Raw genomic sequence first — 15,153 nt, 5'->3', positions numbered from 1 at the left:
ACTTCTGGTATTCCTACCATCGGTCACCATTCCTTTGGGGCACTGAAGGAGCTCATCAGCTGTAGAAATATTCCCGTTGTTGGTAGTATAACAGGAACTTGACAACAACCCTCAACATGTTTGAAAATTCTATGATAGTCAAGTTACTTCCTGGAAGAAACAGAATTACGCTGCTAAATTAGCTTGACACTTTCTTGTCATTTCCAATGAATATTTTGGGTGACTGTCGTAGTTTGACATCAGATTATTAATTTTTGGTTTTGACCCCAAGAAGGTTGTTCCACACGGAAACTGCAACTAATTGCGTCCTTTGCATTGCAACTGGTATGATCTAGCCATCGCTGGGGCAATAAAGTACAGGTGAATGTAGCAGTTCTTCACTAGCTTTGACATAACGGAGTTCTGTTCCAAAGTGTTGGCCATGTTAGAACTCAATTCCAATCTTGGTGCAGGCCAGATTTTTCCAACAGAGCAACAGAGAGCCAGGTCATGAACCAACTAGGAAATCTTAAAAAAACTTCTCCATCATAAGTTTTCCCACTAATTCCAGTACCACATTGTGGAATGGCAAGAAATGTGTGATACTGAAAACTTGGTAATATGTTTTTCTGCTTGTGGCAACGTAATTTTTTGTTTTAGTCAACACACTATTTTAATGATGAAATGCCCCATTTCAATACTATGAGAGTATGACGTAGGATGGAATGCAAAGACAGACTGTTTTGAAGTCCAAAATTGATATCTTCTTACTAATTCATGCCAATCTAGGCATGCTCAAGTTATAGATACTTTGCTTTGTTAAAATAGATTTTGTCATAAGATTATAGTGGCAAGTTGTAAGTCATTTGTATTAAGTAAGAAGTGTGTATTTTAATACAACTTTTTCATTAGTTAATGAAGACAACATAAATGTAAGAGAGAAATTAATATTCAAAAATACATTCTTTCAGATTACCTGAAACAGTCTGACAATGCTAAGTTAGCTTACCAATTCCCCACCTTCAGTCCGGAACCATGTTGCTGCTATGGTCGCAGGTTCGAATCCTGCCTCGGGCATGGATATGTGTGATGTCCTTAGACTAGTTAGGTTTAAGTAGTTCTAAGTCCAGGGGACTGATGACCTCAGATGTTAAGTCCCATAGTGCTTAGAGCCATTTTGAACCCACCACTAGAAACCTACAGGTTCTGCATTAAAGACTTCGTCAAGCCTGGTCCAAAGTGCAATTTCATCCAGTTGTTCAATAAGGAGTGTGAAGGATAAACATTCAAGGACACAAGATCAGAAGAATAAGAGCATGAGGGATGATTCCCCAAACACCTGGATAAATTTGTTTTTGAAATCAGCAGAGTGCATAAACACGTAGAAACAAAACTTGATGCAGTATCGTAGGTCGTTTTTCTTACATTGCGACCGGAAAGTGTCTCAGTTGTTGCCAACAAATACCAGCTGCTACAAATAACACACATGGGAGGAGTTTATAGTGCACGACACCGTTTTTGTGCCATTAGATGCAAAATATTCCCTGTTCACACTGCCCTTTGCTCAAGTGTTTGCCTCTTGTTAGGGCTCAGCCATTAATTTCTTCTTAAGAAGTTAACCTAAAGGCAACATAACCTGTCATCAGTAACAATACTGCACAAGAATGCTTAATGATGCAAACATGCAGTAATAGTCATCCTTTTGCTTTTTCTTGCTTTCAATTAGAACATCCGTACATCTAACTTCTGAACTTTAGCTATTGAATACAAAAGTCACACAAAGATTAAATGGTCACAGTTCATCATGTATGTCTGTTATCGAGACTTCCTGAATGATGAAAATCATTCATGCCAGGACCATCTTTTCTGACATATGAAAATTCTTTTCTGATGTTGTTTGCCTAATAGTTCTTACCTCACACATGATACGAATGTTACAGACTATCTCCAGTGCCTTAAAATCAAAGCGAACAATGTGCTGCCAATGTTAGCCCTTTTTCCATTTGTGACTATGTTATAACACTTAAACAAAACTCATAAGTTGCAAATATGCAAAATCCAATAAGTAACTTTAAGACACATACCATGACTACCAATAAGAAAATGATAATTGACAAATATACTCATAGAATCTGTACTTGTTGTGTTACTGCACAGTGTTAGTTTATTGAAGTTATTTCATGTGGAAAATCTAACTACAATAATAAACAATTTTATCCTTATCAATGTGAGCAGAAATGTACTCTATGTGGTGATGCCTAGCATCAGGCAGCCTGTTGTGGGTGGCTGCTGTAGCGCAAGAAAACTCTCGCCCATAAATTTTTCTGATCTTGATGCAGCCATGTGCTCTACCATGGAAATGTTTCTGGACATTTTGCTGTTATGGTAGGTTTGAAAGTGGTGTAAATTATCTCTGAAGTTCCATCAGACTGATAAGTTTAGCAAATAGCCAAATGCGGATTAAAGGATAAATGAAGGAGTGGAGTCGAACTAGCAACCTTGTGTCTACACCATATGACGTTTACCAGTTGACCGTAAACATATATGGCACTGTAATAGCTTGAATAGAAGGCAATACATCCTCCAGAAACTTCCACATCCTACAATGTTACCAGACTGTGCAGGTGGCCTGGCTTAGAATTCTGAAGGACAGACAGCTTTACTTGCACCTTAAATGAACGATTCTGAGTTAGCCTCTTGCAGTGGCCAGTTTTTATGTAGAAGAATGTATACTGAAAATCCTCCTGCTGAAACAGAACATGAAATGATTCAAGCTTTCATCTTTAGGCAATTCGCAAAGCAAAGTCTGGACTCACAGGGAACTTTAAAAATTACAGGACACTAAATGAGCTTAGCTTTAGATGTATCTTATTTTAAATATTAAGAAAATGATAAATAAACAAATAAGATAAAAAATCAGTATAGAACTTTACACATTAAGCATATGAATCCACCAATAAAGCAGAAATGGCAGCTTACTTGATAAAAGTACTCATTTATTGAACAACACATGTTCCAGTAACTTGCCTTTCAAGCTTATAGGCTTCTTTCTCTGGAGAACAAAGAAGCGACAGAAATTATTAGAAGAGTTAAGAAGGTGGGTTGGAACTCATGAGACAATAAGACGGCTGGATGGTATTTTTAAGTGAAAGTTAAGATAAAGGCAATGATGAGACTGAAATAATGATGATGATGATGATGATGATGATGACAACGACGACAATGATGACAAGAACAACAAATGAAGATGGCCAGACGGAGAATGAAAGCATTAGTATAGACTTCACTTCAAATACTGGTCACAAAGACAATGACAAATCACAAAAATTACAACAGTAGAGAAATTTAACAACAGGGAAAATAAGAAACAAGACAGGAGGCCTGTGCAGAAGAGTGTGGGTGAGGGACAAAATAACCATAAGAAAATATGATACTAGGTGACCTGTAATCTTAGAGACAATGATAGTGGTTGCATTCAGGTACGTAAACAGTGTAAAAGCAAGCAAACAGTAACTCACATGGAACAGAAGATACTGTAAGGAAGATCAGAAATGATTGGCTTATAGCTTCCTTAGGTGGAAAGTGCATGATGGGAAAGAGGTATACATTGTAATATACAATCATTTCCTTGCATCAAGATATGAAACAAATTTTTCTGATGACTTAGAACGAAAAAGCACTTTTGCCATTTACATCGAGTTGTAGAGAGACATTCTAGTATTTACTGGGAATGGGCACTTCCAAATACGTTATCTGCAACTTTTCAACTCTTGTGCGAAGTTTAGAATTGTCATATAATACAAGATGATAAATAAAGTTACATACTATATGAGAAATATTGAGCGTGTTTGTATAGAGGGACTGTTAATCAGCTATTGAATACTTAGAAAGCCAGTACACCAAGCATTCGAAATCTGATTAACAGTTTGCCCCCTAAATACAATCCAGCCATCTGATGATGAAATAAATGTTTGAAACTGATAATGATAGAAAATATTAAATGTGTTATGAAAAGTGTCATCAAGCTAGTGGTCGGTAGCTGTTTTATAGCACAGAATACAACCATGGAATCCTCATAATCTTATCTAGTGACAAAATAGAGTTAAACTTAACTTGTTCTTATATTTATCATTATAAAAATGCTACGGTCAATGATACATAAAACAAAATCTCTGCTGCTAATATTTTTTGTATATCAGACTCAATATTTACAAGAACAATAAACTGTACTCAAACTTTTATTCATGCGTGCCACATAGAAAGGAAATAAAAATTCTTACACTGACAGTTGTAGCACTAACTATGTTTTCGTGATACTTATTTCTATACTCTGTGAGCTACAGTTATGCAATGTTCAAGTAAAATGGTAAGTTATCGACTAAAAATTGTCTGAGCAGCTGAATATTGTCTCATGAGAAAATAAAGTATTGCATATCTTAAAAAATAGTTTTCTGATATTTTTTCCGAATTCTTTATTCTTCTTATCTTTGTATTGTTTATTTTATACGTCGAATCTTTCTTCATTTTCACGTTTTCTGCTCTATTGCTGCTGTTTGTCTTACTTCTGGTCTTATTGATTATGCATTTTCACTGTCGATTTTGCTTTACCATGTTTCTTTGATTGCCACACTACTTATAAATCCAACTTTTTCCTAGTTTTTTACATTCTGAATGAATCAAAGCTCTTTCAATTAAATATTAGTCCACCCACTTACAGACTGATCCTCACAATTGGAATTTCGTTTATTTTTATTTTTTTATTACTCTCCTAGAGGATCTCTCTCTATTTGGAATCAAGATGAATAGCAATTCCAAATACCATTTCACACAACATTCTCTGTTGTCTTTACTTACTGTGACAGGTTAAGAAAAACAGATTTATGGCAGTTCAAGTGCATGTTTTTAGACCCTCTGTTATTACTTATCCTGTACCTGTAAAGTTAGGCTATTTTCTGTATCATTACTTGACATATGAAATTTCAGAGCTCTTCTTACTGTTCGATATAATTTATCGTTCATGTCATGAGAACTATGTCTGAAAATAAGAACTGCTGGAGCACTGTTTTGCCCTTTACTGTAAAATAATAATAATAATAATAACACACACACACACACACACACACACACACACACTCACTCTCTGATTCATCACACATTCTCTCTGTCAGCCGCCTACTACATTGTGCATGCAGTTTTAACTATGTATTCATGTGTTAGTTTTCAGTATTTGGTCTCAATTACACATGGGTGAATATTCAAAGACTGAGGCTGATATTACATGCTTTTGCGTAATGCATAAGAGAAAGTATAACTACAAGATTAAAGTCTGCTTATGACTATTACAGAATCATCTTGTAAATTTTATATCTTTGTATGACATGTTGCTCTTAGTCCATAACACGTCATATTATGAGCAATGAAGTCATTATATTTTTGAAACACGACTTTTTGATTAGTGACCAACCCAGCTTTGATACAGTACTACTGTTCAAAGTCAAAATGGTTGTGACATTAGGTTAGAGGACAAAATCAGACAGCAAATGAGTTACTGTCAATAGTGTACAAGTATATAATGGAATACATTATTGTTGACCATTTAAAACTGTCTATAGGCAGAATTTCAATAACTTTTGGTCTTTTTAATGTAAACATGCATGATAATAGTGTTCTGAAATTTAGTTTCACTGTAAAACATTTAAAAATTGGGAACTTTAATAGCCTTTAAATTAGGTTTCGAATTTACACTAACAACTGAAGCATACAAGAAAGCATAAACACACAGAATCAATGTATGCAAGATGTCAAAACGAAAAAACAGAGTTATTTAGGTACATAGAGTTTTATATGCATTACAAATTCATCTCACTCAAAGAATCAGTGAGTATATGGAAATCATGGCAAAATTAAGACTCAAGTAACCAGAAAAAATTTCAAACTACCATGTGATATTAAGCAAGAAACAACTAAAAGTTGGTGCCGTGCACTGCTATATGATAAGCCAAATTTTGTGAGAAAATGTCAGTCACAGAAACTAATCCTATTAGTCATAGACTTGCATGTTACTGGGTCAATGGAAATACAACGCAGGTATTCATGCCTATTAACAGAAGAGATAATGGGCGACTAGAACGGCTGACTGGCGTGATGAATGGCACTGTTAATACCACATTGAACAGATGCATGCAAGTCAGATTCACGAAAACGTGAAATACTTCCTTCCATAAGTTACCTTTGAGCAGCAGAATTATATAGCAATTCGACCTTCAGATGCATTTATTGTATCCTCTGAAAATGACAAGAGATGAAGTGAGAGAATGAGAAGAGTGCAATAATTGGTGTGAGTACTACTGCCACTTCTACTAATACAGGTACCATCAGCACAGAGAAATTATGGAAGGAATTGCTTACCATTTGCCAGATGTTCCTCAGACATCACCACTTCATCTGCTGTTGTAAGTCCATGGTGCAGTAGACTGTCGCCTTCATCTGTAATGAGGCTTCCTGAAGAGACATCATCACTTCTGTTTTCATGTGGTTGTTCGCGATCAGTTCTTGTCATCAATTTCTCACAAGTAGAATGTTCCGAAAAAGGCTTCAATACATCTTCCACAGAAAGTTCTTGAACTTTTCTACTATCAGGGGAAGTAAATGATATCATATCTTGCATTTCATTTTCTATAACATTAATTTTTTTCGAGTTGTGAAATGAGTCTTTCACTACATCATTATTTATCATATCATCAACTGAGAGATGGGTATTATTATTTTGCAATGTGACATTTATAATTTCTGAGGGCTTGCAAATAGAATCACGATCTAGTGGACTAAGATCACTATTATCGCGTGATTCCAATATTTCGATAGATGGGCTTTGTTTACAATCTTCAGAAGGCACACACAGTCTGTCAGAGTTTGATATTTTTGCATTGTATATGGTAAGTACATCACTGGTAGCATTTTCTAGGAAGTGATTTAGCATCTCATCCACCAGTACTGAAGTATTTTTCTCAGACTTACTAGACTCATCAATGATGAAAGTAGTATTGCCAATGCAGATATCATTTATTGTGTGAGGTTCTTTTTCAATGGCAAGATTCTCTTGCTTCTCAGCTTCATCTAGGATAACAGTTCTTGAATCACATTGAATTTCACTTATTACACCAACCTCTGGCTTGGTGGTCTCACTGAATTTATGTGCATATGATAAAACTGTTTCTCTTGATGCATTACCATCTGGTACTTCTCCGCATTCTTTCAGTTTAATGTCAGGTGATACAAATGAGTCCTTCAGAAGTTGCAGCATTATTGATTCAGTAATGCTGTCAACAAGCTTTAGTTTTTGCATCCTATCATTCTTTTCAGAGCCAACAGTTATTTTAGACTGCTCTACTGTTTGGGCTTCTGGTGTATGCTCCTCATGCTCAACAACAAATGTTGAGCTCAACTGCACAGACACAGGATGGCTCTCCGTGCAGATGCTATCATCTGCACTGTGGCAGAACTCTATCCCATCTCTGCCCTGATTGGTATGTGAATAGACATTCAATACAGATTCCTCAGATAGTTCTTTCTCTGATGGTTGATTCCGACTTTCTGTAGATAATAGCAGTTCCTGTTAAAAAAAATTGTAAAAACACAATTAACAATAACAACATTTCAATAAGGGAAAATGTGTTCTACTGAATTATTGTGTTCGTAGCTAAGGAAAATTTTTACGTGTTTACTATTATTGATTTGCATAACAGCTGATGCGAAATAATACGATGTATATAGGTGAAACAAAATGCAATTAATTAATGAAAAGTGGATTGGATACCCCGAAGATAACATAATCTTTTATCATCTCTCTCTAAGAATCCAGGGGCTGAAATGATTTTTCCTATCCTTCATGACTAGTGTTGTATAGTTTCACTTTTCCTTTTCCACAACTGTATTCTGATGACACACTCATACAAATCCCATAAGTTAGAGATTCAATGCTATTTTAAATGTGGGTATTATTCCTTCTCAAGCTCTCATTTTAATGGCTGGAAGCTAATGTTTCCATTCATCAAGTTAACATTCAATTTATGAATAGCGACCTGACTGACAAATAGATGCTGGGAACTAAGTTGTGACTGTATCAATTTTTTAATATTTCTCAAATGTAATTAATTATACAGCTATATGGGCACTATTCAGCAGGAATGAAAAACACAGTCTGTATTATTACTTACATCAACTATGAGCTGAATACTTGCAACAAATTCCTTGCTTGAATTAAGTGTATTAGATCTTTGGCTTTCTAGAATGAACACACAAAGCAAAACCAGCAGAGCAATTTTGTGAAAACTCACCTGTGTAGAATCCTCTCCTTTTTCTTCTCCAGCTGCCAAAATACTAGGTGATGCATTCATTGCTTTTATGTCAGATGTAAGGATACAGAATGTATCACCTACATTTTGTGGTGCATACACTAAATCTGTAACATTTACTACATTCTCAGATTCTAAGTCCGATTTTTCTGAAATTTCATGTTGTATACTATCAGCTGATGAAGCTTTCTGCACTTCTGTGGTGTCTGATATCTGTTGCATACTCACGGATGTCTCTTCAATTTCAGATAATTCTTCATTTATAGTAGCTGATGTACATGATTTTGAGACAGTCCTGTGGGGGACAACATTATTGAGAGAACTGTCTGACCTCTCTGAGAACAAGTTATTTGACTTAGCTTCAGATGAGTTCTCAAGAGGCTTGAAGGATGAGGAAGCACAAGACTCTTGTGTGTAGTCATTTTTAGAACCCTTACATTGCTGTGTTGATGAAACTTCTGCATTAATCATATCAAAAGTGCTGTTCACCAAAATTTCAGAAATCTCTCTGTCCTCTTCAACAAAATCATCGCCTGAGGCAAGCATGGTAGGAATTATGGACACTCCATCATTCAAGGCTCTTGCTGAAAAAGACTGCTCACTTTTTGTGTGTTTTACATAACCTGAACATTGCTGTTCTGAGCTTAAGGAACTGATTTCCTTCATGGAAGATGTCTTTATGATGGCATTCTTGTTCTTGGAGTAGCTATTTTTCTCTTGAGATATATAATCTTCAGTGGAGTCAGGACCCTCTGTCCTCTCATAAGAGCCTGAGACAGAAACAATATCATCCTGATGGTTATCATCTTCAGAAGTGTGTGCTTCCCTGAATGTGATGCTATTAGTGTCTTCTGGCAGAAATTTTACAGAGTTAGCTGTCTGTTCTGAAATCACAGTTGGAATCTCAGTGCTTAGGCCATTTGATATTGACTTTTGAGAACTATCATCTAGTGGGGATTCATATTCAACTTTGTCCAACACCTGGTTGGATTTTCGTTCAGTCTGTTTACATGGTTCTGACTTTTCCTTAGTTCTACCCAAAATATGCTTGGAGATTTGTTCAGTCTGGACACGGGGCTGTTTTATCTTAGGTTTGACAGCAAGTAAGGGGGATGTGTTGAAATTTTGCTTCAGTTGTTCTTTTATTCGATTGATGTATGAATCAAGCGCCTGAAACATGCAAGATTCGAAATTTTACATCTGATATGATTTGTTAGATTTCATTTCTTACAATAAAGATGGAACTTTACAATTAAATTTATTGTTTTTTTCCAGACATATACAGAAAATGCAATTTAGCTGTTAAACATAATAATAATAATAATAATAATAATTTTTGAAGTCATACTGGAAGAACAGTTACTCTTACGCACTATAATGAACAGTCAGTCTAGATCACAACTAATATTTATTTACTCTGCTAACCAGTTTCATTCAAACATGACCATTTTCAGGCCAATAACAACTGGTTGATTGGTTGGTAGCTCTTGGTATGTACAAGAGTTTTGTGTACTAATTCTACACATCAAAGAGGAGTTAGTGGTCTGAAGATGGTTATAGTTGACTGAAACTGTTTACCAGAGTAAATAAGTATTATTTACAATCTAGACAATGTTTTTGTTACACTATTAAACAATACATACATGATGAAGGTAAGAGAGGGTGGGGGGTTAGTTCACTTTCAAGAAGGACAATGTCCAAAAGTTCAACTCTATCTCCAATCATTTTTAGGTGCTTATTGACTTGCAACACCTGCACAATATGGCAAATGGTTATCTGTATTCCCCTGATTATTTGTTAAGAACTGTGAGTGTGTTAATAAATGTTTTATGAATTAAATTGTTACTGTCTGCTAGTGTATCAGCAATGTCAATATTTATGGGAGGTACAATACTAATTCGACCCCCCCCCCCCCTCGCGCACACACACACACACACACACACACACACACACACACACACACACACACACAAAAGCATGACTACACTATCTCATCTGACTATAATGCCCAGGCATCACTTTTTCTGAAGAAGGGCATTATCTTCTGCTCGTAAATGTTTTCAGTCCTTTTTTATATGCCTGTTGACTGCAAACACATGAACCACACAGTGAGTTTTAACTTTACTCCTTCCATTATTTTTATCTCCTCTAAGACTTCCCTACATCAATTCAGTAACATTGCATTTCATTCAGAGAAAACAGCCTTTACATAGGACTAACATGGAAAATTGCTCTTGCATCTCACCCAAAGTAGGCACCATCTGAAATGAATATTTTTTACACCATACTTAATGATACAACTGTATTTCAAAGGATCTAACAGATGGAAATGTACAGGCACATTGAACCCTGCTAAGTTCATCAATGTACAAAGTCAGTAGTCAATATTTGAGCAGTGTTGTAATATAGTAAAGCATGAAGTGCTGTGTGTGTACAAATGTAACTTCAATATCAGTTTTATATCAAGAGGGAGACATTAAACAATTTGTATCTCACTAAACTGTCAAATAGTGGTTCTTCCCATGTCATCAATTTTTCATAACAAGCAAGACTGCAAAATGCTTTTATGTTTATGTGCCACTTGCAGCAGAGGGGCATAAATTACATACATTATGCTGCATTACAGGCTCAATAAAGAGGAAATGTTAACGAAGTGTTGCCAGATGTAATAATATTCTTTCCTTCTTCATAGCCAACAGTCAGCATTTACTGGACTTTTACTACACGCACATTACTATTAACCCATGAGCAGGCATGCCTGTGTATAAGGTGCACCAGTCACAAATAATATTGATTTGTACCATTCCACTGTTATTTTAAAATTGCGAGCCCTTCTCTTTTCCTTCATTATTGCTTCAGCTAACACAGTAATAAGTTGTGTTGCCATACATCCAAATCAGCAGCAGTAATATAAAATAAATAACATGCTAGTTGAGAAAAAAATTTATTATCCCTACAAGAAAATGACCCTGATTTTGGGCTATCAGCACAGTTCCACAATAAGTCAGTTAACTATGAGAATAATAATCAAATAACTGGTTGGCAGGGATCTGACTCAACTGCGCTGTCTAATGTTTTGAGTGGGTCATTACTATGGGTTAACACCTGTCTGCAGCAACAGTGTGATGTGATAGAAGGTTTATTTTATTATTGTTTAATTAGACAGCGATTTAGCTCATACATGTTTAACTCGGTAACAGAAAGGCAGCTATTCTTTACATGTGTACAATGTGCGCCACATGCCTGCTCACGTTACGAAAACCACCACGCCCAACTTGAGGGTTAATAAGACCTAGTCTCCTTAAAACTAACTTCTTGTTCTTTTGTTAAGCTATTGATACACACACAAAAAGGAATGAAAACTTTGCTAGCTTTTGTGGAAGAAGCCCTTTAATAACCTATAGTGCGTGCGCGTATGCTTCCCCCCAGTATGTTGTTGAGGACAACATACTGAGTTCTATTATTTAAAAAGTCTTTGAGCCACTCACACATCTGTGAACTTATTTCATATGCTGATACCTTCATTAACAGCCTGCAATAGGGCATTATGCCAAATGCTTTCTGGAAATCTAGAAATATGGAATCTGCCTGTTGTCTTTCATCCATTGTTCACGGTATATCATGTGAGAACAGGTCAAGATGAGGTTCACATGTGTGACGCTTTCTGAAACCATGCTGATTCATGCACATAAGCTTCTCAGTCTCAATAAAGCTGATTATATTCAAACTGAGAATATGTTCAAGGATTCTGCAGCAAACAGAAGTTAGGGATATTGATCTGCAATTTTGCGGGTCCATCTTTTACCTTTCTTATGTATTGGAGCCACTTGCACTTTTTTTCAGTCGCTTGGGAATTTGCGCTGGGCGAGAGATTCACGGTAGGTAAGGGGCTAATGCCATAGAGTACTCTTGGTAAAATCGAACTGGGATTCCATACGGACCTGGTGATTTATTTGCTATCAAATCCTTGAGTTGTTTCTCTAAGCCAGGTATGCTTATTGCTATGTCATCCATACAGGAGTCAGTCTGATGGTCAAACAACAGTATCCTTGTACAACAGTATGTTTGTGCAGTTATCTTATGTGAATGATTTCTTGAACATGAAATTTAAAACTTCAGCTTTCATTTTGCTACCTCCAACTGCCACACCAGACTGGTCAAGAAGGGACTGAATGGAAGGCTAAGACACACTGAGCAATTTTACACATGACCAGAATTTTCTCGGGTTCTCTGCCAGACCTTTTGCTAAGGCTGATGGTAGTAGTAGTAGTTGTATCCTAGGCGCACAGATCTTTTCACAGATGCATGTATCTCTCCCAACCTTCATATGTCGACATTTATGTGTTCCTGTTTGAACCAAGAGTGCAACAGTCTCTGCTTTCTCAGCATCTGCTAAATTTCGTTATTAAACCATTGTGGGTCTTGTCCATTTACTAGGCATATAGCTCTCCAGATCATGGTTTACAATCTGCTTAAACTTTGTCCGTAAGTCCTCTACATCCATCTTAAAGGAACGACGGGTTTGCAGATTCACTGTTTAAGTGAGATGTTAATAACTGCTTACCTGCTCTATCTACCAGAAACACTCTCCTAGCCTTCTTGGCTGATTTATTAACTTCTGTAATCATAGTTGCTATAATGACATTATGATCGCTAATCCCCATTTCTTTACGGACATTGTCGATAAGGTCTGGCCTATTTGTAGCTACAAGGTCCAAGATATTTCCATTGCGTGTGGGGTGCCGAGCTAGCTGCTCAAGACAATTTTCAGAAAATGTGTTCAAAAGCATTTTGCATGACTGTCTGTCTGTCTGTACCACTGGCAATGAATCCATAGACATCCCAGTCTACACTTGGCAAGTTAATGTCGATTCCAACCAGTATTGTATCATCTGGATATTTATGTGCTATTGACCACAGATTTTCTTTGAATGATTCTAGATCTGACACAGCAGAGTTGGGTGGCTGGTAGAAACATCCAACAATTGACTTGATGGTCAGATCCAGCACTGCTGGAAAGCAAAGAATCCTTGAAGAACGAGGAATTGTCTGAAGCAGAATTTCAATTAATAAATGGAACACTGTATTAGAGGAACTATGATCCAATAGGGCAAAAATGGTTGCTTATCATCCAAGTTCACCTATTGCTGGATATACAATGTCTTGAAGTAGCCAAACCTCTCAAGTGCACTGTTGATAGTTGCACTCTGGGGTAAAATGAATGACTATATCTCTGGAAGTATTGAATTAGTGATCAAGAAACTTTACCGATGTTCATTAGGAAAATGTACAAATGTTCACATAAAATTTCAGCATAATCCACGACGGTCGTGTGAGAACTTTTTCTGAAATGAGACCACTTGACATAGAATGGGCATTCTGTATGGAAAAATGGTAGGTAATGTAATTCATTTCTTGACAGGCCGTCTATAACACATCATCAAGCAGCTGGAAGAATCTATGCAAATTAAATTTGTTTTGTTCATTTAATAAATTTTGTGGGTTTCTCCTCTTTTCTTAGAAAATTTCTAATCTCTCCAATATGTTTAACAAAAGGTCTTTATCCGTGATGTGGGTACTTTTCGTGCTATCTTGAATCTCAACTAAAGTATGGTTAGTTGTCTTCAAATGTTCACCCAGTGCTGTACAGTTGGAACTTAAATTACAATGTTCTTTATAATGTACTTCAAATGGTCGTTTGGTTTGGCCAATATACATCCTCTGACAAGTTTGACAATTTATTTTATATACTCCTGCATTACTGTTTTGTCATCATTTCTGAAGTAAAAATGGCTTGTGTGTCTGCCAAATTAAAAAATGAAGAAACTACAGCTCCTTTACAAATAAGCAAGCCCTACAGGAAGCGATAAATGCAAATACTACTAGTATACAGGAACTTAATACCATTAAAATTTTGAATAAAGGATTGCTGAAAGCTGCTCTAGTTATAAAAGCTGATGACGGTAATACGGCAGTACCATTATAGGAGAAATATTATGTTGACAAAATAATGCATTATTTTGAACACAATGTCAAACACAAAGTTAGTAAAGGCCAGTTAGTAAAGACCCACTCAGTAAATTCCAAATGGAGCTAAAAAGAGAAACTGATTCTTCTCAGTCACTATTTGATCTGCTAGAAAGGAAATGTAGATTAAAGTTAATTAACCTGGAAATTACCACTGCAAGAGTTTGGAGTACATCACGCAAACCTGATCGGTCAATTAGACTTACTAATAATAATCAATATGCTCCCAATTGTGAACTAAATTACATATTCGTACCTATTTTTTAAAAAAACTTAAAAGAATGTACATTTATGACAAAACTTTAATCATTAAGAATAGCATCCAATTTGCTAACATGTAGTAAATATGAATAGCCCAGAGAATGCAATTTTCACCTCCTGGGATGTTACAAATATGTTTATGAATATACAAGCTGATGGAACATTAGAAATAATTAAATGTAATTTTATACCACATAAAACCATGGCAGTGGGATTATGGAGCTGTCAGATTTCTTGAAATTTAATGTTAAATGGTGACAAATATGGTAATTCAAGAGTATATAAAGAAATTGGATGTATACCTCCCAAGCTGGAAGACAGCTTAAAGTAGATTATAAAGAACACTGCAATTTAAATTCCAACCTTCACGCCACAGAGAAAGGCCATTTGTTGAACATATGGGAGGAATCACAAATTTTCAAAGAAAATAAGACAAACCCCAAAATTTATTAATGAATCAAAACTAATTTAACAATTATGTAAAGGATAGATTGCTACCCACTGTAAAGGGGAATGTCAAGTTGCAGACAGG

General features: G+C 36.0%; 1 protein-coding gene across 1 annotated transcript in view; it reads right to left on the bottom strand.

The window, feature by feature from the left end:
• The window catches only part of LOC124613165, a 178,832-nt gene that overhangs the window by 110,078 nt on the left and 53,601 nt on the right, over positions 1–15,153 (bottom strand). Inside the window, exons 11-12 of the mRNA XM_047141795.1 lie at positions 8,316–9,503; positions 6,388–7,591 (exon numbers count right to left, since the gene is read on the bottom strand). Coding sequence (XP_046997751.1) covers positions 6,388–7,591; positions 8,316–9,503 — 2,392 coding nt within the window. The remainder of the gene's footprint in view (positions 1–6,387; positions 7,592–8,315; positions 9,504–15,153) is intronic.

Source organism: Schistocerca americana, chromosome 4 (assembly GCF_021461395.2).
Source record: "Schistocerca americana isolate TAMUIC-IGC-003095 chromosome 4, iqSchAmer2.1, whole genome shotgun sequence".
NCBI classification, from domain to species: Eukaryota; Metazoa; Arthropoda; class Insecta; order Orthoptera; family Acrididae; genus Schistocerca; species Schistocerca americana.
This window is presented reverse-complemented; position numbering and strand designations above follow the sequence as displayed.